The sequence below is a fragment of the Coregonus lavaretus genome (assembly GCF_964263955.1).
Source record: "Coregonus lavaretus genome assembly, contig: HAP1_SCAFFOLD_2568, whole genome shotgun sequence".
NCBI lineage: Eukaryota > Metazoa > Chordata > Actinopteri > Salmoniformes > Salmonidae > Coregonus > Coregonus lavaretus.
Window position 1 is genome coordinate 50,001 of NW_028165605.1, and position 25,000 is coordinate 75,000.

Consider the following 25,000-nt stretch of genomic DNA (forward strand, 5'->3'; position numbering starts at 1 on the left):
GTTGTCTAGCAATGATGAACAACCAATTTGACAGAGCTTGAAGAATCTAGGTGTGGAAAGGTTCTTAGAGACTTACCCAGATAGATTCGCATCTGTAATCGCTGCCAAAGGTGATTTTAACATGTATTGACTCAGGGGGTTGAATACTTCTAATCAAGAGACAGTATGTTAGTGTTATAACATAACATGACGCAGCCACCACTATGCTTGAAAATATGGAGCGTGGTACTCAGTAATGTGTTGTATTGGATTAGCCCCAAACATAACACTTTGTATTCAGGACAAAAAGTGAATTGCTTTGCCACATTTTTTGCATTATTACTTTAGTGCCTTTAGTGCCATGTTTTGGAATATTTGTATTGTGTACACGCTTCTTTCTTTTCACTCTGTCAATTAGTTTAGTATTGTCGATCCATCCTCAGTTTTCTCTTATCACAGCCATTAAACTCTGTAACTGTTTTAAAGTCACCATTGGCCTCATGGTGAAATTCCTAAGCAGTTTCCTTCCTCTCCAGCAACTGAGTTAGGAAGGACACCTGTATCTTTGTAGTGATTGGGTGTATTGATACACCATCCGAAGTGTAATTAATAACTTCACCGTGCTCAAAGGGTTATCCAATGTCTACTTTTTTATTTATTTTTTGCCCATCTACCAATAGGGCCCTTCTTTGCGAGGCATTGGAAAACCTCCCTGGTCTTTGTGGTTGAATCAGTGTTTGAAATTCACTGTTTTCAGCTTTTCATATTTTATTCATTTGTAAAAAATAAAAATAAAACATAATTCCACTTTGACGTTATGGGGTTATGGGGTGAAAATATCAATTTAATCTATTTTAAATTCAGGCTTTAACACAACAAAATGTGAAAACAGTAAAGGGGTGTGAATACTTTCTGAAGGCACTGTAGGTGACATTGTCTGATGAACCCCATTTCTGCCTCAAAACAGAATTAATCGAAGCTAAAACAGCTGATTCAATCACTGAATTCATTTTGACTGAAAAAATGCTGCTAACCAACCAGCTACCTTCTTAGTGCTGCCACACAATATTGAATATTCCATCAAAAGCTAGCTAGCAAGCTACTGTAGCTAGCAGTGCTAATGCTTAAATTATTATGAGTTTTCATGAAGCAGCTGTTTTTCTGCCACAAGTCATTGCAGTAGCCTCACGAGTCAGCTGCTGTGCTCAGCTGACCCAACGATACGATTGCGGAGAAACATGCTGATCTACGGACTGATTTCTGATAACAGTCAGTTCCTCTTAATTGTGGGGCTGTATGTCTACAACTTCAGGGTAATTTAAACAGGCTAAGTAAGCTTTTTATGTAAATGAAGGAAGAGCTAGCTGATTGGCTAGCTACAGTTGAAGTCGGAGGTTTATGTACACTTACAGTAGGTTGGAGTCATTAAAACTTGTTTTTCAACCACTCCACAAATTTCTTTTTAACAAACTATAGTTTTGGCAAGTTGGTTAGGATATCTACTTTGTACATGACACAAGTAATTTTTACAACAATTGTTTACAGACAGATTATTTCACTTAGAATTCAGTGTCAGAAGTTTACATACACTAAGTTGACTGTGCCTTCAAACAGCTTCTGAAATTCCAGAAAATGATGTCAGGCTTTAGAAGCTTCTGATAGGCTAATTGACATCATTTGAGTCAAATGGAGGTGTACCTGTGGATGTATTTCAAGGCCTACCTTCAAACTCAGTGCCTCTTTGCTTGACATCATGGGAAAATCAAAAGAAATCAGCCAAGACCTCAGAAAAAAAATTGTAGACCTCCAGAAGTCTGGTTCATCCTTGGGAGCAATTTCCAAATGCCTGAAGGTACCACGTTCATCTGTACAAACAATAGTACGCAAGTATAAACACCATGGGACCACGCAGCCGTCATACCGCTCAGGAAGAAGACGCGTTCTGTCTCCTAGAGATGAACGTACTTTGGTGTGAAAAGTGCAAATCAATCCCAGAACAACATCAAAGGTCCTTGTGAAGATGCTGGAGGAAACAGGTACAAAAGTATCTACAGTGAGGGAAAAAAGTATTTGATCCCCTGCTGATTTTGTACGTTTCCCACTGACAAAGACATGATCAGTCTATAATTTTAATGGTAGGTTTATTTGAACAGTGAGAGACAGAATAACAACAAAATAATCCAAAAAAACGCATGTCAAAAATGTTATGAATTGATTTGCATTTTAATGAGGGAAATAAGTATTTGACCCCTCTGCAAAACATGACTTAGTACTTGGTGGCAAAACCCTTGTTGGCAATCACAGAGGTCAGACGTTTCTCGTAGTTGACCACCAGGTTTGCACACATCTCAGGAGGGATTTTGTTCCACTCCTCTTTGCAGATCTTCTCCAAGTCATTAAGGTTTCGAGGCCGACGTTTGGCAACTCGAACCTTCAGCTCCCTCCACATATTTTCTATGGGATTAAGGTCTGGAGACTGGCTAGGCCACTCCAGGACCTTAATGTGCTTCTTCTTGAGTCACTCCTTTGTTGCCTTGTCCGTGTGATTTGGATCATTGTCATGCTGGTATACCCATCCACGACCCATTTTCAATGCCCTGGCTGAGGGAAGGAGGTTCTCACCCAAGATTTGACGGTACATGGCCCCGTCCATCGTCCCTTTGATGCGGTGAAGTTGTCCTGTCCCCTTAGCAGAAAAACACCCCCAAAGCATAATGTTTCCACCTCCATGTTTGACGGTGGGGATGGTGTTCTTGGGGTCATAGGCAGCATTCCTCCTCCTCCAAACACGGCGAGTTGAGTTGATGCCAAAGAGCTCGATTTTGGTCTCATCTGACCACAACACTTTCACCCAGTTCTCCTCTGAATCATTCAGATGTTCATTGGCAAACTTCAGACGGGCCTGTATATGTGCTTTCTTGAGCAGGGGGACCTTGCGGGCGCTGCAGGATTTCAGTCCTTCACGGCGTAGTGTGTTACCAATTGTTTTCTTGGTGACTATGGTCCCAGCTGCCTTGAGATAATTGGCAAGATCCTTCCGTGTAGTTCTGGGCTGATTCCTCACTGTTCTCATGATCATTTCAACTCCACGAGGTGAGATCTTGCATGGAGCCCCAGGCCGAGGGAGATTGACAGTTCTTTTGTGTTTCTTCCATTTGCGAATAATCGCACCAACTGTTGTCACCTTCTCACCAAGCTGCTTGGCGATGGTCTTGTAGCCCATTCCAGCCTTGTGAAGGTCTACAATCTTGTCCCTGACATCCTTGGAGAGTTCTTTGGTCTTGGCCATGGTGGAGAGTTTGGAATCTGATTGATTGATTGCTTCTGTGGACAGGTGTCTTTTATACAGGTAACAAGCTGAGATTAGGAGCACTCCCTTTAAGAGTGTGCTCATAATTGTCAGGGCGTGTGTAGGTGTAGTGTAGGAAATCAAATGCAGGACGCCGACGGTAGGTTCCAAATGCTGTATTTCTGGCCCAACACAGGCAACAGGACAACTAAGCCCAACAGCTAAACTACGCACAAGGCGAAAAGGCAAATGCGCACAACCAGGTGCGACAAACGATGTGGTGCACGAACAAGTGCAACTGTGCTCCAGCGCAGTGGAGAAAATATACTCAACCGAGCAAAACACAACACTGACGAAAAACAATCATACACAACACATGACAAACACAACGAGAAACTTATAGGACACTAATTACGTAAAACAGAAACAGGTGTGACACAAACAGACAAAAGCAAACGAACATGAAACATCTATCGGTGGCAGCTAGAATTCCGGAGACGACGAGCGCCGAAGCCTGCCCGAACAAGGAGGAGAGGCAGCCTCGGCCGAAACCGTGACAGTACCCCCCCCTTGACGCGCGGCTCCAGACGCGCGCCGACTCCGGCCTCGGGGACGGCCAGGGGGACGCGGCGCAGGGCGCGTCGGATGCCTCCGATGGAACTCCGTCAGGAGCGACGGGTCCAACACGTCTCTCCTCGGCACCCAGCACCGCTCCTCCGGACCGTACCCCTCCCACTCCACTAGATACTGGAGACCCCCCATCCGACGTCTCGAATCCAAGATGGATCTCACGGAGTACGCCGGTGCCCCCTCGATGTCCAACGGGGGCGGAGGAGTCTCCAAGATCTCATCTTCTTGGAGTGGGCCCGCTACCACCGGCCTGAGAAGGGACACATGGAACGAGGGGTTAATACACTTATACTCCACAGGAAGCTGTAATCTATAACAAACCTCGTTCAACCTCCTCAGGACTTTAAATGGCCCTACAAACCGCCGACCCAGTTTCCGACAGGGCAGGCGGAGGGGCAGGTTTCTGGTAGAGAGCCAGACTCGATCACCAGGTGCGTACACCGGTGCCTCACTGCGGTGGAGATCAGCGCTCGCCTTCTGACGTCGGAGGGCCCGCTGCAGGTGGACGTGTGCAGCGTTCCAAGTCTCCTCCGAGCGCCGCGCCCACTCATCCACCGCAGGAGCCTCGATCTGGCTCTGCTGCCAGGGTGCCAGAACCGGCTGGTAACCTAACACACTTTGAAATGGGGTTAGGTTCGTGGAGGAATGGCGTAGGGAATTCTGGGCCATCTCGGCCCAGGGAACGTACCTTGACCACTCCTCCGGCCGGTCCTGGCAGTATGTTCTGAGAAACCTACCCACATCCTGGTTTACGCGTTCCACCTGCCCATTGCTCTCCGGGTGGTAGCCCGAGGTGAGGCTCACCGAGACCCCCAACCGCTCCATAAACGCTCTCCAGACCCTGGAGGTGAATTGGGGACCCCGATCAGCCACAATGTCCTCGGGCACCCCGTAGTGCCGGAACACATGGGTAAACAGTGCCTCGGCAGTTTGCAGGGCCGTAGGAAGACCCGGCATGGGGAGCAAACGACAGGCCTTAGAGAACCGGTCCACAACGACCAGGATGGTGGTATTCCCTTGGGAGAGGGGAAGGTCTGTTATAAAGTCCACTGAGAGGTGGGACCATGGCCGTTGTGGAACGGGCAGGGGTAGCAACTTACCCCTAGGTAAATGTCTAGGCGCCTTACACTGGGCGCACACCGAGCAGGAGGAAACATAAACCCTCACATCCCTAGCCAACGTGGGCCACCAGTACTTGGCACTAAGACAGTGCACTGTCCGGCCGATACCCGGATGTCCAGAGGAGGGTGACGTGTGAGCCCAATAGATCAATCGATCCCGAACCTCGAGCGGAACGTACTTCCGACCCTCCGGGCACTGTGATGGACTAGGGTCGGTGCGTAACGCCCGCTCGAGTTCAGCATCGACCTCCCACACTACCGGCGCCACCAGACACGACGCAGGCAGTATGGGAGTGGGCTCCACGGACCTCTCCTCCGCGTCATACCGCCGAGACAGCGCATCTGCCTTGCCATTCTGTGACCCAGGGATGTACGTGATCTTAAACGTAAACCTGGTCAAGAACATACTCCATCTTGCCTGGCGAGGGTTCAGCCTCCTCGCCGCCCGGATGTACTCCAGGTTACGGTGGTCCGTCAAAATGAGGAAAGGGTGTTGAGCCCCCTCAAGCCAGTGCCTCCACACCTTTAGAGCCTGTACCACGGCTAACAGCTCCCTGTCCCCTACGTCATAGTTCCGCTCCGCCGGACTGAGCTTCTTAGAGTAAAAAGCACAGGGGCGGAGTTTAGGTGGCGCGCCAGATCGTTGTGAAAGCACGGCTCCTAAACCGGCCTCCGACGCGTCCACCTCTACTTGGAACGGCAAAGAGGGATCCGGGTGCTGCCACCTGTCCAAAACCCCGGATAAACCTCCTGTAGTAATTTGCAAACCCCAAAAACTGCTGCACCTCCTTCACAGTGGTTGGTGTTTGCCAATTACGCACGGCCGACACTCGATCTACCTCCATCCTCACCCCGGACGCAGACAACTGATAACCCAAAAAGGAGACCGACTCCTGGAAAAACAGACACTTCTCTGCCTTCACATACAGGTCGTGCTCCACCAGCCTCCGCAACACCTTGCGCACCAGGGCTACATGCTCGACACGGGTAGGTGAGTACACGAGAATGTCATCAATGTACACCACCACCCCCTGCCCCTGCATGTCCCTGAAGATCTCATCCACAAATGATTGGAAAACTGATGGAGCGTTCATCAACCCGTATGGCATGACCAGATACTCGTAATGGCCCGAGGTGGTACTAAAGGCTGTTTTCCATTCATCGTTCTCCCTGATGCGCACCAAGTTGTACGCGCTCCTGAGATCTAGTTTCGTGAAGAAACGCGCCCCATGCAACGACTCAGTCATGGTCGCAATCAGCGGGAGTGGATAACTATACTTCACCGTAATCTGATTGAGACCACGGTAATCGATGCATGGGCGCAAACCACCATCCTTTTTCTTCACGAAAAAGAAACTCGAGGACGCGGGGGAAGTGGACGGCCGTATGTATCCTTGTCTCAGTGATTCGTCTATGTAAATCTCCATAGCTTTCTTCTCCTCCTGAGACAGAGGATACACATGGCTCCGTGGGAGCGCAGCTCCTGCCTGGAGGTTTATCGCACAATCCCCCTGCCTATGGGGTGGCAACCACGTCGCCCTCGCCTTACTAAACGCAATAGCCAAATCCCCATACTCAGGTGGAATGTGCAATGCGGGCACCTGGTTTGGACTCTCCACCGAGGTAGCCCCTACGGAAACGCCCAAACATCTACCCACACACTGAGCAGACCACTCCAGCAGAGCCCTCTCCTGCCACGAAATCACTGGGTTATGGGTACTCAACCAGGGCATGCCCAGCACCACCGGATACGCAGGAGAGTCAATCAGGAACAGCTGAATCATCTCCTGATGATCCCCCTGCGCACACATCCTAAGTGGCGCCGTGACCTCCCTGATCAAGCCCGTACCCAACGGACGACTATCTAGGGCGTGAACGGGAAAAGGAACATCAACAGGAATGAGGGGAATCCCTAACGCTAAACAAAACTTTTTATCAATAAAATTCCCAGCTGCGCCTGAATCTACCAGCGCCTTATGCTGGGCATGAGGTGCTACCTGTGGAAAACATACAGGCATACAAAAATGGGCAACAGAGAGCTCTGGGTGAGTGGGGCGCCTACTCACCTGGAAGGAATCCCCAGTGCGGGGCCTGTCGTCATCTCCCCTAGGAGGCCATCCCCAGCACCTAGCCGCGGTGTGTCCTCCCCGACCACAGTTGGTGCAGTGGATGGACCCCCTAGCCTGCCGACTCCTCCTCTCTCTAGCGCCAGCGCCCCCGAGCTCCATGGGACAAGGCTCGGAGGCGCTGGAGGGTGGAATGGACGGACCCTCCGCAAGACGTCCGCGGGTAGCCAGCAGGGTATCCAGCCTGATGGACATATCCACCAGCTGGTCGAAAGTGAGGCTGGTGTCCCTGCACGCCAGCTCCCGACGGACGTCCTCACGTAGGCTGCATCGGTATAGATCGATGAGGGCCCGATCATTCCACCCTGCATCTGCCGCCAGAGTACGGAATTCGAGCGCAAATTCCTGGGCACTTCTCCTCCCCTGTCGGAGGAAGACCAGACGCTCCCCCGCCGCTTTCCCCTCCGGGGGATGGTCAAACACCGCCCTGAAGCGGCGGGAGAACTCGGTGTACGTGATGGTCGTGGCGTCGATCTTCCTCCACTCCGCGTTGGCCCACTCCAACGCTTTTCCGGCCAGGCAGGAGATCAGGGCGGACACGCTCTCATGCCCTGAAGGTGCCGGGTGCACGGTGGCCAGGTATAGCTCTACCTGGAGCAGGAATCCCTGACACCCAGCCGCTGTCCCGTCGTAAGCCCTCGGGAGAGATAGTCGGACTCCTCGAGGTTCCGGCGCTGGAATGGGCGGGCTGGCCGATGGTGCTGGCAGGGCGGGCGGTGGTGGAGGCGAACCCCAGCCTCGGAGTGTGGTAATCACCTCCTGCAGGGCGTTCCCCATCTGCAGGAGTTGATCTTGCTGGTCCCGAACCTGGGCTTCCAGTCTTGTCTGGGCTGCTTCGGCTCCTGCTGATTCCATGACTGGTGTATGATTCTGTCAGGGCGTGTGTAGGTGTAGTGTAGGAAATCAAATGCAGGACGCCGACGGTAGGTTCCAAATGCTGTATTTCTGGCCCAACACAGGCAACAGGACAACTAAGCCCAACAGCTAAACTACGCACAAGGCGAAAAGGCAAATGCGCACAACCAGGTGCGACAAACGATGTGGTGCACGAACAAGTGCAACTGTGCTCCAGCGCAGTGGAGAAAATATGCTCAACCGAGCAAAACACAACACTGACGAAAAACAATCATACACAACACATGACAAACACAACGAGAAACTTATAGGACACTAATTACGTAAAACAGAAACAGGTGTGACACAAACAGACAAAAGCAAACGAACATGAAACATCTATCGGTGGCAGCTAGAATTCCGGAGACGACGAGCGCCGAAGCCTGCCCGAACAAGGAGGAGAGGCAGCCTCGGCCGAAACCGTGACAATAATCTCAGCTCGTTACCTGTATAAAAGACACCTGGGAGCCAGAAATCTTTCTGATTGAGAGGGGGTCAAATACTTATTTCCCTCATTAAAATGCAAATCAATTTATAACATTTTTGACATGCGTTTTTCTGGATTTTGTTGTTGTTATTCTGTCTCTCACTGTTCAAATTAACCTACCATTAACATTATAGACCATTTTTTTGTCAGTGGGCAAACGTACAAAATCAGCAGTGGATCAAATACTTTTTTCCCTCACTGTATATCCACAGTAAAACAAGTCCTATATCGACATAACCTGAAAGGCCGCTCAGCAAGGAAGAATCCACTGCTCCAAAACCGCCATAAAAAAGCCAGTCTACGATTTGCAACTGCACATGGGGACAAAGATCGTACTTTTTGGATAAATGTCCTCTAGTCTGACGAAACAAAATTAGAACTGTTTGGCCATCGTTATGTTTGGAGGAAAAAGGGGGTTGCTTGCAAGCCGAACAACACCATCCCAACCGTGAAGCACAGGGGTGGCAGCATCATGCTGTGGGGGTGCTTTGCTGCAGGAGGGACTGGTGCACTTCACAAAGAGATGGCGTCATGAGGAAGGAAAACTATGTGGATATATTGAAGCAACATCTCAAGACATCAGTCAGGAAGTTAAAGTTTGGTCGCAAATGGGTCTTGCAAATGGACAATGACCCCAAGCATACTTCCAAAGTTGTGGCAAAATGTCTTAAGGACAACAAAGTCAAGGTATTGGAGTGGCCATCACAAAGCCCTGACCTCAATCCTATAGAAAATTTGTGGGCAGAACTGAAAAAGCGTATGCGAGCAAGGAGGCCTACAAACCTGACTCATTTACACCAGCTCTGTCTGTAGGAATGGGCCAGAATTCACCCAACTTATTGTTACGTTTGACCCAAGTTAAACTATTTAAAGCAATGCTATCAAATATGAATTGAGTGTATGTAAACTTCTGACCCACTGGGAATGTGATGAAAGAAATAAAAGCTGAAATAAATCATTCTCTCTACTATTATTCTGACATTTCACATTCTTAAAATAAAGTGGTGATCCTAACTGACCTAAGACAGGGAATTTTTACTAGGGTTAAATGTCAGGAATTGTGAAAAACTGAGTTTAAATGTATTTGGCTAAGATGTATGTAAACTTCCGACTTTAACTGTAGCTATGTCAGTAAGCTAGCTAGCTACAACTGTTAGCTAGCCACACAGCTAATCAAGTCACTGGCACTGGCGACCAACGTCCTGGCACAGAATTCGAACCGGTTTGGACCGGTTTGGACCGGTTTGTTTGTTTTTATTTTCTCACAATTGCAAACTATTAAATCACTGTCAACGTTTGTAACAGATAGCTAGTTATTCAGCCTATTTCATACTATTAAATCACTGTCAACGTTTGTAACAGATAGCTAGTTATTCAGCCTATTTCAAACTATTAAATCACTGTCAACGTTTGTAACAGATAGCTAGTTATTCAGCCTATTTCAAACTATTAAAACACTGTCAACGTTTGTAACAGATAGCTAGTTATTCAGCCTATTTCAAACTATTAAAACACTGTCAACGTTTGTAACAGATAGCTAGTTATTCAGCCTATTTCATGGAAAGTCATACGAGAGCGCAGTGATATACATTTTTTTTTTTGAATGGCGGATGCTCAATATTCAAATTTGAATATGAGTTCCACGTTCTACAGACAGATCAGTTGAGGGACGAGTGTCGCGGAAGAGTGATGCCCTCTGACGTGAGGCAATGATCTAGACCCTAGACATCTAGGACATCAAATCTGAAAGGATTGGAGAGGTGTTACCAATATGGATAGGAGTTAACAATATGGATAGGAGTTAACAATATGGATAGGAGTTAACAATATGGATAGGAGTTAACAATATGGATAGGAGTTAACAATATGGATAGGAGTTAACAATATGGATAGGAGTTACCAATATGGATAGGAGTTAACAATATGGATAGGAGTTAACAATATGGATAGGAGTTAACAATATGGATAGGAGTTAACAATATGGATAGGAGTTAACAATATGGATAGGAGTTAACAATATGGATAGGAGTTAACAATATGGATAGGAGTTAACAATATGGATAGGAGTTAACAATATGGATAGGAGTTACTAACTGTAAGTCGCTCTGGATAAGAGCGTCTGCTAAATGACTAAAATGTAAATGTAAAGGTAGGAGTTAATAATATGGATAGGAGTTAACAATATGGATAGGAGTTAACAATATGGATAGGAGTTATCAATATGGATAGGAGTTAACAATATGGATAGGAGTTATCAATATGGATAGGAGTTAACAATATGGATAGGAGTTAACAATATGGATAGGAGTTAACAATATGGATAGGAGTTAACAATATGGATAGGAGTTAACAATATGGATAGGAGTTAACAAAAATGGATAGGAGTTAACAATATGGATAGGAGTTAACGATATGGATAGGAGTTAACAATATGGATAGGAGTTACCAATATGGATAGGAGTTAACAATATGGATAGGAGTTAACAATATGGATAGGAGTTAACAATATGGATAGGAGTTAACAATATGGATAGTTTAACAATATGGATAGGCGTTAACAATATGGATAGGAGTTAACAATATGGATAGGAGTTAACAATATGGATAGGAGTTAACAATATGGATAGTTTAACAATATGGATAGGAGTTAACAATATGGATAGGAGTTAACAATATGGATAGGAGTTAACAATATGGATAGGAGTTAACAATATGGATAGGAGTTAACAATATGAATAGGAGTAGGAGTTAACAATATGGATAGGAGTTAACAATATGGATAGGAGTTAACAATATGGATAGGAGTTAACAATATGGATAGGAGTTAACAATATGGATAGGAGTTAACAAAAATGGATAGGAGTTAACAATATGGATAGGAGTTAACAATATGGATAGGAGTTAACAATATGGATAGGAGTTAACAATATGGATAGGAGTTAACAATATGGATAGGAGTTACCAATATGGATAGGAGTTAGCAATATGGATAGGAGTTAACAATATGGATAGGAGTTAACAATATGGATAGGAGTTAACAATATGGATAGGAGTTAACAATATGGATAGGAGTTAACAATATGGATAGGAGTTACCAATATGGATAGGAGTTAACAATATGGATAGGAGTTGGCAATATGGATAGGAGTTAGCAATATGGATAGGAGTTAATAATATGGATAGGAGTTAATAATATGGATAGGTGTTAACAATATGGATAGGAGTTAACAATATGGATAGGAGTTAGCAATATGGATAGGAGTTAGCGATATGAATAGGAGTTAGCGATATGTCAGGTCATCAAGAGGTCAAGGTGGAGCTATTGGAGCATTTTCTCAGTTCTCATTGGTGTTCCAGATGGATTGACAGCCGTGTTGTGGTCTGTGATAGGTCGGTGATGGTGCCAGTCAAGAAGCCCCCTCCCGGCAGCCTGTCAGTCAACACAGTGGGAACGCCCACCACCAGCGGAGCGGCCACACCTGGAAGTACACCTAACATCTTCGCTGCTGCCACGGCAACGCCCAAGAGCATGATCAACACCACAGGTGATGACACACACAACACCTGGAACACACATACACCTGTGACACACACACACACACGTGCACCTGGGAGAGACACACACACACCTGGTACACACACAAAAACCTGGTACAACTTGCTGTATAGTTTGTCAGTAGGAATTGTCTATATTAATGCATCTTTGAGGTTATTTTGACATCTTTGAACACCAAAAAGAGACATCATCAGTCATTCATGAGTTGGTCTGAGCGGTGCTAATGTGGATGTCAACATTAGACATGGATGACAGAGAGCTAATATAGATTAAAGGGGATTGAATACAATTAAATAGAGTTTATTTCCAGTGTTAATAGAGTGGCTGCTGTAGTGGTCATTTCTGATTGTGACTCCAAATGAGCACTAGATGGCTCTCTGTCTCAGTCCTTTACAACCTCATCATCTCCTCTTATCTCTGTCTCAGTCCTTTACAACCTCATCATCTCCTCTTATCTCTGTCTCAGTCCTTTACAACCTCATCATCTCCTCTTATCTCTGTCTCAGTCTCTTTACAACCTCATCATCTCCTCTTATCTCTGTCTCAGTCCTTTACAACCTCATCATCTCCTCTTATCTCTGTCTCAGTCCTTTACAACCTCATCATCTCCTCTTATCTCTGTCTCAGTCCTTTACAACCTCATCATCTCCTCTTATCTCTGTCTCAGTCCTTTACAACCTCATAATCTCCTCTTATCTCTGTCTCAGTCCTTTACAACCTCATCATCTCCTCTTATCTCTGTCTCAGTCCTTTACAACCTCATCATCTCCTCTTATCTCTGTCTCAGTCCTTTACAACATCATCATCTCCTCTTATCTCTGTCTCAGTCCTTTACAACCTCATCATCTCCTCTTATCTCTGTCTCAGTCTCTTTACAACCTCATCATCTCATCTTATCTCTGTCTCAGTCCTTTACAACCTCATCATCTCCTCTTATCTCTGTCTCAGTCCTTTACAACATCATCATCTCCTCTTATCTCTGTCTCAGTCCTTTACAACATCATCATCTCCTCTTATCTCTGTCTCAGTCCTTTACAACATCATCATCTACTCTTATCTCTGTATCAGTCCTTTACAACATCATCATCTCCTCTTATCTCTGTCTCAGTCCATTACAACATCATCATCTCCTCTTATCTCTGTCTCAGTCCTTTACAACATCATAATCTCCTCTTGTCTCAGTCTCTTTACAACCTCATCATCTCCTCTTATCTCTGTCTCAGTCCTTTACAACCTCATCATCTCATCTTATCTCTGTCTCAGTCGTCCTTAACAACATCATCATGTCCTCTTATCTCTGTCTCAGTCCTTTACAACCTCATCATCTCCTCTTATCTCTGTCTCAGTCCTTTACAACATCATCATCTGCTCTTATCTCTGTCTCAGTCCTTTACAACCTCATCATCTCATCTTATCTCTGTCTCAGTCCTTTACAACATTATCATCTCCTCTTATCTCTGTCTCAGTCCTTTACAACATCATAATCTCCTCTTATCTCAGTCTCAGTCTCTTTACAACCTCATCATCTCCTCTTATCTCTGTCTCAGTCCTTTACAACATCATCATCTCCTCTTATCTCTGTCTCAGTCTCTTTACAACATCATCATCTCCTCTTATCTCTGTCTCAGTCTCTTTACAACCTCATCATCTCCTCTTATCTCTGTCTCAGTCTCTTTACAATCTCATCATCTCCTCTTATCTCTGTCTCAGTCCTTTACAACATCATCATCTCCTCTTATCTCTGTCTCAGTCCTTTACAACCTCATCATCTCCTCTTATCTTTGTATCAGTCCTTTACAACCTCATCATCTCCTCTTATCTCTGTCTCAGTCCTTTACAACCTCATAATCTCATCGTATCTCTGTCTCAGTCCTTTACAACCTCATCATCTCCTCTTATCTCTGTCTCAGTCCTTTACAACATCATAATCTCCTCTTATCTCTGTCTCAGTCTCTTTACATTATCTTGTCCTCTTATCTCTGTCTCAGTCCTTTACAACCTCATCATCTCCTCTTATCTCTGTCTCAGTCTCTTTACATCATCTTGTCCTCTTATCTCTGTCTCAGTCCTTTACAACCTCATCATCTCCTCTTATCTCTGTCTCAGTCCTTTACAACCTCATCATCTCCTCTTATCTCTGTCTCAGTCCTTTACAACCTCATCATCTCCTCTTATCTCTGTCTCAGTCTCTTTACAACCTCATCATCTCCTCTTATCTTTGTCTCAGTCCTTTACAACCTCATCATCTCCTCTTATCTCTGTCTCAGTCCTTTACAACCTCATCATCTCCTCTTATCTCTGTCTCAGTCCTTTACAACCTCATCATCTCCTCTTATCTCTGTCTCAGTCCTTTACAACCTCATCATCTCCTCTTATCTCTGTCTCAGTCCTTTACAACCTCATCATCTCCTCTTATCTCTGTCTCAGTCTCTTTACAACCTCATCATCTCATCTTATCTCTGTCTCAGTCCTTTACAACCTCATCATCTCCTCTTATCTCTGTCTCAGTCCTTTACAACATCATCATCTCCTCTTATATCTGTCTCAGTCCTTTACAACATCATCATCTCCTCTTATCTCTGTCTCAGTCCTTTACAACATCATCATCTCCTCTTATCTCTGTCCCAGTCCTTTACAAACTCATCATCTCCTCTTATCTCTGTCTCAGTCCTTTACAACATCATCATCTACTCTTATCTCTGTCTCAGTCCTTTACAACATCATCATCTCCTCTTATCTCTGTCTCAGTCCATTACAACATCATCATCTCCTCTTATCTCTGTCTCAGTCCTTTACAACATCATAATCTCCTCTTATCTCAGTCTCAGTCTCTTTACAACCTCATCATCTCCTCTTATCTCTGTCTCAGTCCTTTACAACCTCATCATCTCATCTTATCTCTGTCTCAGTCGTCCTTAACAACATCATCATGTCCTCTTATCTCTGTCTCAGTCCTTTACAACCTCATCATCTCCTCTTATCTCTGTCTCAGTCCTTTACAACATCATCATCTCCTCTTATCTCTGTCTCAGTCCTTCACAACCTCATCATCTCCTCTTATCTCTGTCTCAGTCCTTTACAACATCATCATCTCCTCTTATCTCTGTCTCAGTCCTTTACAACATCATAATCTCCTCTTATCTCAGTCTCAGTCTCTTTACAACCTCATCATCTCCTCTTATCTCTGTCTCAGTCCTTTACAACATCATCATCTCCTCTTATCTCTGTCTCAGTCTCTTTACAACATCATCATCTCCTCTTATCTCTGTCTCAGTCTCTTTACAACCTCATCATCTCCTCTTATCTCTGTCTCAGTCTCTTTACAATCTCATCATCTCCTCTTATCTCTGTCTCAGTCCTTTACAACATCATCATCTCCTCTTATCTCTGTCTCAGTCCTTTACAACCTCATCATCTCCTCTTATCTTTGTATCAGTCCTTTACAACCTCATCATCTCCTCTTATCTCTGTCTCAGTCCTTTACAACCTCATCATCTCCTCTTATCTCTGTCTCAGTCCTTTACAACCTCATAATCTCATCGTATCTCTGTCTCAGTCCTTTACAACCTCATCATCTCCTCTTATCTCTGTCTCAGTCCTTTACAACATCATAATCTCCTCTTATCTCTGTCTCAGTCTCTTTACATCATCTTGTCCTCTTATCTCTGTCTCAGTCCTTTACAACCTCATCATCTCCTCTTATCTCTGTCTCAGTCCTTTACAACCTCATCATCTCCTCTTGTCTCTGTCTCAGTCCTTTACAAACTCATCATCTCCTCTTATCTCTGTCTCAGTCCCTTTACAACCTCATCATCTCCTCTTATCTCTGTCTCAGTCCTTTACAACATCATCATCTCATCTTATCTCTGTCTCAGTCCATTACAACCTCATCATCTCCTCTTATCTCTGTCTCAGTCCTTTACAACCGCATCATCTCCTCTTATCTCTGTCTCAGTCCTTTACAACCTCATCATCTCCTCTTATCTCTGTCTCAGTCCTTTACAACATCATAATCTCCTCTTATCTCTGTCTCAGTCTCTTTACATCATCTTGTCCTCTTATCTCTGTCTCAGTCCTTTACAACATCATCATCTCCTCTTATATCTGTCTCAGTCCTTTACAACATCATCATCTCCTCTTATCTCTGTCTCAGTCCTTTACAAACTCATCATCTCCTCTTATCTCTGTCTCAGTCCTTTACAACATCATCATCTCCTCTTATCTCTGCCTCAGTCCATTACAACATCATCATCTTCTCTTATCTCTGTCTCAGTCCTTTACAACATCATAATCTCCTCTTATCTCAGTCTCAGTCTCTTTACAACCTCATCATCTCCTCTTATCTCTGTCTCAGTCCTTTACAACCTCATCATCTCATCTTATCTCTGTCTCAGTCCTTAACAACATCATCATGTCCTCTTATCTCTGTCTCAGTCCTTTACAACATCATCATCTCCTCGTATCTCTGTCTCAGTCTCTTTACAACCTCATCATCTCCTCTTATCTCTGTCTCAGTCTTTTACAACCTCATCATCTCCTCTTATCTCTGTCTCAGTCCTTTACAACATCATCATCTCCTCTTATCGCTGTCTCAGTCCTTTACAACCTCATCATCTCCTCTTATCTCTGTCTCAGTCCTTTACAACATCATCATGTCCTCTTATCTCTGTCTCAGTCCTTTACAACATCATCATCTCCTCTTATCTCTGTCTCAGTCCTTTACAACATCATCATCTCCTCTTATCTCTGTCTCAGTCCTTTACAACATCATAATCTCCTCTTATCTCAGTCTCAGTCTCTTTACAACCTCATCATCTCCTCTTATCTCTGTCTCAGTCCTTTACAACATCATCATCTCCTCTTATCTCTGTCTCAGTCCTTTACAACATCATCATCTCCTCTTATCTCTGTCTCAGTCCTTCACAACCTCATCATCTCCTCTTATCTCTGTCTCAGTCCTTTACAACATCATAATCTCCTCTTATCTCAGTCTCAGTCTCTTTACAACCTCATCATCTTCTCTTATCTCTGTCTCAGTCCTTTACAACATCATCATCTCCTCTTATCTCTGTCTCAGTCTCTTTACAACATCATCATCTCCTCTTATCTCTGTCTCAGTCTCTTTACAACCTCATCATCTCCTCTTATCTCTGTCTCAGTCTCTTTACAATCTCATCATCTCCTCTTATCTCTGTCTCAGTCCTTTACAACATCATCATCTCCTCTTATCTCTGTCTCAGTCCTTTACAACCTCATCATCTCCTCTTATCTTTGTATCAGTCCTTTACAACCTCATCATCTCCTCTTATCTATGTCTCAGTCCTTTACAACCTCATCATCTCCTCTTATCTCTGTCTCAGTCCTTTACAACCTCATAATCTCATCGTATCTCTGTCTCAGTCCTTTACAACCTCATCATCTCCTCTTATCTCTGTCTCAGTCCTTTACAACATCATAATCTCCTCTTATCTCTGTCTCAGTCTCTTTACATCATCTTGTCCTCTTATCTCTGTCTCAGTCCTTTACAACCTCATCATCTCCTCTTATCTCTGTCTCAGTCCTTTACAACCTCATCATCTCCTCTTGTCTCTGTCTCAGTCCTTTACAAACTCATCATCTCCTCTTATCTCTGTCTCAGTCCCTTTACAACCTCATCATCTCCTCTTATCTCTGTCTCAGTCCTTTACAACATCATCATCTCCTCTTATCTCTGTCTCAGTCCTTTACAACATCATCATCTCCTCTTATCTCTGTCTCAGTCCTTCACAACCTCATCATCTCCTCTTATCTCTGTCTCAGTCCTTTACAACATCATAATCTCCTCTTATCTCAGTCTCAGTCTCTTTACAACCTCATCATCTCCTCTTATCTCTGTCTCAGTCCTTTACAACATCATCATCTCCTCTTATCTCTGTCTCAGTCTCTTTACAACATCATCATCTCCTCTTATCTCTGTCTCAGTCTCTTTACAACCTCATCATCTCCTCTTATCTCTGTCTCAGTCTCTTTACAATCTCATCATCTCCTCTTATCTCTGTCTCAGTCCTTTACAACATCATCATCTCCTCTTATCTCTGTCTCAGTCCTTTACAACCTCATCATCTCCTCTTATCTTTGTATCAGTCCTTTACAACCTCATCATCTCCTCTTATCTATGTCTCAGTCCTTTACAACCTCATCATCTCCTCTTATCTCTGTCTCAGTCCTTTACAACCTCATAATCTCATCGTATCTCTGTCTCAGTCCTTTACAACCTCATCATCTCCTCTTATCTCTGTCTCAGTCCTTTACAACATCATAATCTCCTCTTATCTCTGTCTCAGTCTCTTTACATCATCTTGTCCTCTTATCTCTGTCTCAGTCCTTTACAACCTCATCATCTCCTCTTATCTCTGTCTCAGTCCTTTACAACCTCATCATCTCCTCTTGTCTCTGTCTCAGTCCTTTACAAACTCATCATCTCCTCTTATCTCTGTCTCAGTCCCTTTACAACCTCATCATCTCCTCTTATCTCTGTCTCAGTCCTTTACAACATCATCATCTCCTCTTATCTCTGTCTCAGTCCTTTACAACCTCATCATCTCCTCTTATCTCTGTCTCAGTCCTTTACAACATCATCATGTCCTCTTATCTCTGTCTCAGTCCTTTACAACATCATCATCTCCTCTTATCTCTGTCTCAGTCCTTTACAACATCATCATCTCCTCTTATCTCTGTCTCAGTCCTTTACAACATCATAATCTCCTCTTATCTCAGTCTCAGTCTCTTTACAACCTCATCATCTCCTCTTATCTCTGTCTCAGTCCTTTACAACATCATCATCTCCTCTTATCTCTGTCTAATTCCTTTACAACATCATCATCTCCTCTTATCTCTGTCTCAGTCCTTCACAACCTCATCATCTCCTCTTATCTCTGTCTCAGTCCTTTACAACATCATAATCTCCTCTTATCTCTGTCTCAGTCCTTTACAACATCATAATCTCCTCTTATCTCAGTCTCAGTCTCTTTACAACCTCATCATCTCCTCTTATCTCTGTCTCAGTCCTTTACAACATCATCATCTCCTCTTATCTCTGTCTCAGTGTCTTTACAACATCATCATCTCCTCTTATCTCTGTCTCAGTCTCTTTACAACCTCATCATCTCCTCTTATCTCTGTCTCAGTCTCTTTACAATCTCATCATCTCCTCTTATCTCTGTCTCAGTCCTTTACAACATCATCATCTCCTCTTATCTCTGTCTCAGTCCTTTACAACCTCATCATCTCCTCTTATCTTTGTATCAGTCCTTTACAACATCATCATCTCCTCTTATCTATGTCTCAGTCCTTTACAACCTCATCATCTCCTCTTATCTCTGTCTCAGTCCTTTACAACCTCATAATCTCATCGTATCTCTGTCTCAGTCCTTTACAACCTCATCATCTCCTCTTATCTCTGTCTCAGTCCTTTACAACATCATAATCTCCTCTTATCTCTGTCTCAGTCTCTTTACATCATCTTGTCCTCTTATCTCTGTCTCAGTCCTTTACAACCTCATCATCTCCTCTTATCTCTGTCTCAGTCCTTTACAACCTCATCATCTCCTCTTGTCTCTGTCTCAGTCCTTTACAAACTCATCATCTCCTCTTATCTCTGTCTCAGTCCCTTTACAACCTCATCATCTCCTCTTATCTCTGTCTCAGTCCTTTACAACATCATCATCTCATCTTATCTCTGTCTCAGTCCATTACAACCTCATCATCTCCTCTTATCTCTGTCTCAGTCCTTTACAACCGCATCATCTCCTCTTATCTCTGTGTCAGTCCTTTACAACCTCATCATCTCCTCTTATCTCTGTCTCAGTCCTTTACAACATCATAATCTCCTCTTATCTCTGTCTCAGTCTCTTTACATCATCTTGTCCTCTTATCTCTGTCTCAGACCTTTACAACATCATCATCTCCTCTTATATCTGTCTCAGTCCTTTACAACATCATCATCTCCTCTTATCTCTGTCTCAGTCCTTTACAAACTCATCATCTCCTCTTATCTCTGTCTCAGTGTCTTTACAACCTCATCATCTCCTCTTATCTCTGTCTCAGTCCTTTACAACATCATCATCTCCTCTTATCTCTGTCTCAGTCCATTACAACATCATCATCTTCTCTTATCTCTGTCTCAGTCCTTTACAACATCATAATCTCCTCTTATCTCAGTCTCAGTCTCTTTACAACCTCATCATCTCCTCTTATCTCTGTCTCAGTCCTTTACAACCTCATCATCTCATCTTATCTCTGTCTCAGTCCTTAACAACATCATCATGTCCTCTTATCTCTGTCTCAGTCCTTTACAACATCATCATCTCCTCGTATCTCTGTCTCAGTCTCTTTACAACCTCATCATCTCCTCTTATCTCTGTCTCAGTCTTTTACAACCTCATCATCTCCTCTTATCTCTGTCTCAGTCCTTTACAACATCATCATCTCCTCTTATCTCTGTCTCAGTCCTTTACAACCTCATCATCTCCTCTTATCTCTGTCTCAGTCCTTTACAACATCATCATGTCCTCTTATCTCTGTCTCAGTCCTTTACAACATCATCATCTCCTCTTATCTCTGTCTCAGTCCTTTACAACCTCATCATCTCCTCTTATCTCTGTCTCAGTCCTTTACAACCTCATCATCTCCTCTTATCTCTGTCTCAGTCCTTTACAACCTCATCATCTCCTCTTATCTCTGTCTCAGTCCTTTACAACCTCATCATCTCCTCTTATCTCTGTCTCAGTCCTTTACAACATCATCATCTCCTCGTATCTCTGTCTCAGTCCTTTACAACATCATCATCTCCTCTTATCTCTGTCTCAGTCCTTTACAACATCATCATCTCCTCTTATCTCTGTCTCAGTCCTTTACAACATCATCATCTCCTCTTATCTCTGTCTCAGTCCTTTACAACCTCATCATCTCCTCTTATCTCTGTCTCAGTCCTTTACAACATCATCATCTCCTCGTATCTCTGTCTCAGTCCTTTACAACATCATCATCTCCTCTTATCTCTGTCTCAGTCCTTTACAACATCATCATCTCCTCTTATCTCTGTCTCAGTCCTTTACAACATCATCATCTCCTCTTATCTCTGTCTCAGTCCTTAACAACCTCATCATCTCCTCTTATCTCTGTCTCAGTCCTTTACAACATCATCATGTCCTCTTATATCTGTCTCAGTCCTTTACAACCTCATCATCTCATCTTATCTCTGTCTCAGTCCTTTACAACATAATCAATTCCTCTTACATGGCTTCCTCTCTCAGTACCCTGGATGATTATACACATTAACTTACCCCTTTCTCTCTCTCTCTCTCTCTCTCTCTCTCTCTCTCTCTCTCTCTCTCTCTCTCTCTCTCTCTCTCTCTCTCTCTCTCTCTCTCTCTCTCTCTCTCACTCTCTCTCTCTCTCTCTCTCTCTCTCCCCTCTTTTCCCCCCTCTTACCCCCCTCTTTCTCTCTCTTTCTCTCTATCTCCCTCTCTCTCTCTCTTTCTGTATCTCTTTCTCGCTCTCTCTCTCTCTCTTTCTCCCCCCTATCCCCCCTCTTCTCTCCAGGTGCCACAGAATCTGCCTCCTCTTCCTCTTCCTCTTCCTCCTCCTTCATCAACGGAGCGACCAGTAAGAACCTACCAGCCGTACAGACAGTGGCTCCAATGCCCGAAGACACCGTTGAGAGCATGAGGTCAGAATCTCTCTCTCTTTCTGTCACTCACTCACTCCCTCACTCATTCACTCACTTACTCCGTCACTCATTCACTCACTCACTATTTATGTTGCTTCACTCTCTATACCTGTCCCTCAATCCCTGACATTATATTTATCTTTCCTTCACTCACTCTTTTCTTTCCATATGTCCATCTCCATTTCCACTTCTATAGATTGTCTATCTCCTCCCCTACCTTCCTCTTTCCCCTTACCCTCACGCCCTCACTCCCATCCCCATTACTGTCTGTCTGTCTGTCTGTCTGTCTGTCTGCATGAAGTCACTCATGTTAAGTACAAACCATCTACTGGACACACACACGCGCACACACAAACAAACTGCACATAGAGACGGATTACCCTTGAGTGCTCAGCTCTGTATCAATGTCTCTTTAGCTTAACCAATCATCCACCTCTTCAACATATTTCTGTGTACTACCACAACCCATAGAGATAGCTTGATATTACACTCTTTAAAAAAAAAAAGGATCTGAAAGTGTTCTTCAGCTATCCCTATAGGAGAACCCCTTTTGGGTTCCAAGTAGAATCTTCTGTGGAGAGGGTTCTACATGGAACCCAAAAAGGCTTCTCTCATGGGGACAGATATAACCTTTGTGTGTATGATAGATGAAGTACTCACTTTGTGTTTAAGATTATAACAACCACATCCGCCTGTATAATGTAGTTGTTTGCATAATATGATGCTCATTAAAGATATCATAATATGATACTCATTAAAGATATCATAATAGGATACTCATTAAAGATATCATAATAGGATACTCATTAAAGATATCACAATAGGATACTCATTAAATATATCACAATAGGATACTCATTAAAGATATCATAATATGATACTCATTAAAGATATCATAATAGGATACTCATTAAAGATATCATAATAGGATACTCATTAAAGATATCATAATAGGATACTCATTAAAGATATCACTATAGGATACTCATTAAAGATATCACAATAGGATACTCATTAAATATATCATAATATGATACTAATTAAAGATATCATAATAGGATACTCATTAAAGATATCATAATATGATACTCATTAGATACAACTATGACAGACAAATTGAGAAGAAAAAAATCCAGAAAATCACATTGTAGGATTTTTTATGAATTTATTTGCAAATTATGGTGGAAAATAAGTATTTGGTCACCTACAAACAAGCAAGATTTCTGGCTCTCACAGACCTGTAACTTATTCTTTAAGAGGCTCCTCTGTCCTCCACTCGTTACCTGTATTAATGGCACCTGTTTGAACTTGTTATCAGTATAAAAGACACCTGTCCACAACCTCAAACAGTCACACTCCAAACTCCACTATGGCCAAGACCAAAGAGCTGTCAAAGGACACCAGAAACAAAATTGTAGACCTGCACCAGGCTGGGAAGACTGAATCTGCAATAGGTAAGCAGCTTGGTTTGAAGAAATCAACTCTGGGAGCAATTATTAGGAAATGGAAGACATACAAGACCACTGATAATCTCCCTCGATCTGGGGCTCCACGCAAGATCTCACCCCGTGGGGTCAAAATGATCACAAGAACGGTGAGCAAAAATCCCAGAACCACACGGGGGGACCTAGTGAATGACCTGCAGAGAGCTGGGACCAAAGTAACAAAGCCTACCATCAGTAACACACTACGCCGCCAGGGACTCAAATCCTGCAGTGCCAGACGTGTCCCCCTGCTTAAGCCAGTACATGTCCAGGCTCATCTGAAGTTTGCTAGAGTGCATTTGGATGATCCAGAAGAGGATTGGGAGAATGTCATATGGTCAGATGAAACCAAAATAGAATTTTTTGGTAAAAACTCAACTCGTCGTGTTTGGAGGACAAAGAATGCTGAGTTGCATCCAAAGAACACCATACCTACTGTGAAGCATGGGGGTGGAAACATCATGCTTTGGGGCTGTTTTTCTGCAAAGGGACCAGGACGACTGATCCGTGTAAAGGAAAGAATGAATGGGGCCATGTATCGTGAGATTTTGAGTGAAAACCTCCTTCCATCAGCAAGGGCATTGAAGATGAAACGTGGCTGGGTCTTTCAGCATGACAATGATCCCAAACACACCGCCCGGGCAACGAAGGAGTGGCTTCGTAAGAAGCATTTCAAAGTCCTGGAGTGGCCTAGCCAGTCTCCAGATCTCAACCCCATAGAAAACTTTGGAGGGAGTTGAAAGTCCGTGTTGCCCAACGACAGCCCTAAAACATCACTGCTCTAGAGGAGATCTGCATGGAGGAATGGGCCAAAATACCAGCAACAGTGTGTGAAAACCTTGTGAAGACTTACAGAAAACGTTTGACCTGTGTCATTGCCAACAAAGGGTATATAAAAAAGTATTGAGAAACTTTTGTTATTGACCAAATACTTATTTCCCACCATCATTTGCAAATAAATTCATTAAAAATCCTACAATGTGATTTTCTGGAAATAAAATTCTCATTTTGTCTGTCATAGTTGACGTGTACCTATGATGAAAATTACAGGCCTCTCTCATCTTTTTAAGTGGGAGAACTTGCACAATTGGTGGCTGACTAAATACTTTTTTTCCCCACTGTATATGTTTGTCTGACCCCTCTCCTCGCGATCCAGTTATTGATCTATCTACTATGAATAACCATTCTTTACAATTTAGCTTTAGCTAGTTAATCTACCATTGCCAGCCTGTCATTTGCAAAATGTCCCTAAATTGGAAATAGGAGTATCTTCATCTAGAGAACCTGTAACTTGAAATTTGTGCCAGTAACTGGTACTTTTACATAAATAATATATTTAAAAGTTTTACGCATGAGTCCATGTTACCCATGTTGACAAAAGTCAAGTCAGGACTCAGTCCTCTGTGTCCCATAGAAGTCAGGACTCAGTCCTCTGTGTCCCATAGAAGTCAGGACTCAGTCCTCTGTGTCCCATAGAAGTCAGGACTCAGTCCTCTGTGTCCCATAGAAGTCAGGACTCAGTCCTCTGTGTCCCATAGAAGTCAGCGGTCATATAATGTGGAGTTAGTGAGTGTGTTTTTTTAGAGTGTGTAGACTTGTTAGGTAGTGAGTGTGTGTTGCTTTAATCTCTGTGTGTGGTTTGTGTATTGCAGTGCCTATTGTGAGGTGGAGCAGTGTGCACTGCGCAGCGGTTTGACGCCGCCTGAGCTCAAGCCCTTTAGCTCT

At 43.8% G+C, this 25,000-nt stretch overlaps 1 protein-coding gene across 1 annotated transcript in view; it reads left to right on the forward strand.

Annotated features, from left to right (window-relative positions):
* Positions 1 to 25,000, forward strand: part of LOC311115681 (neurobeachin-like) — a gene marked incomplete at both ends in the record, with an annotated part of 76,873 nt that overhangs the window by 48,664 nt on the left and 3,209 nt on the right. The window contains 3 exon segments of the mRNA XM_084190838.1: positions 11,917 to 12,071; positions 21,665 to 21,791; positions 24,928 to 25,000. The exon segment at positions 24,928 to 25,000 is cut by the window's right edge and continues 47 nt beyond it. Coding sequence (XP_084046964.1) covers positions 11,917 to 12,071; positions 21,665 to 21,791; positions 24,928 to 25,000 — 355 coding nt within the window.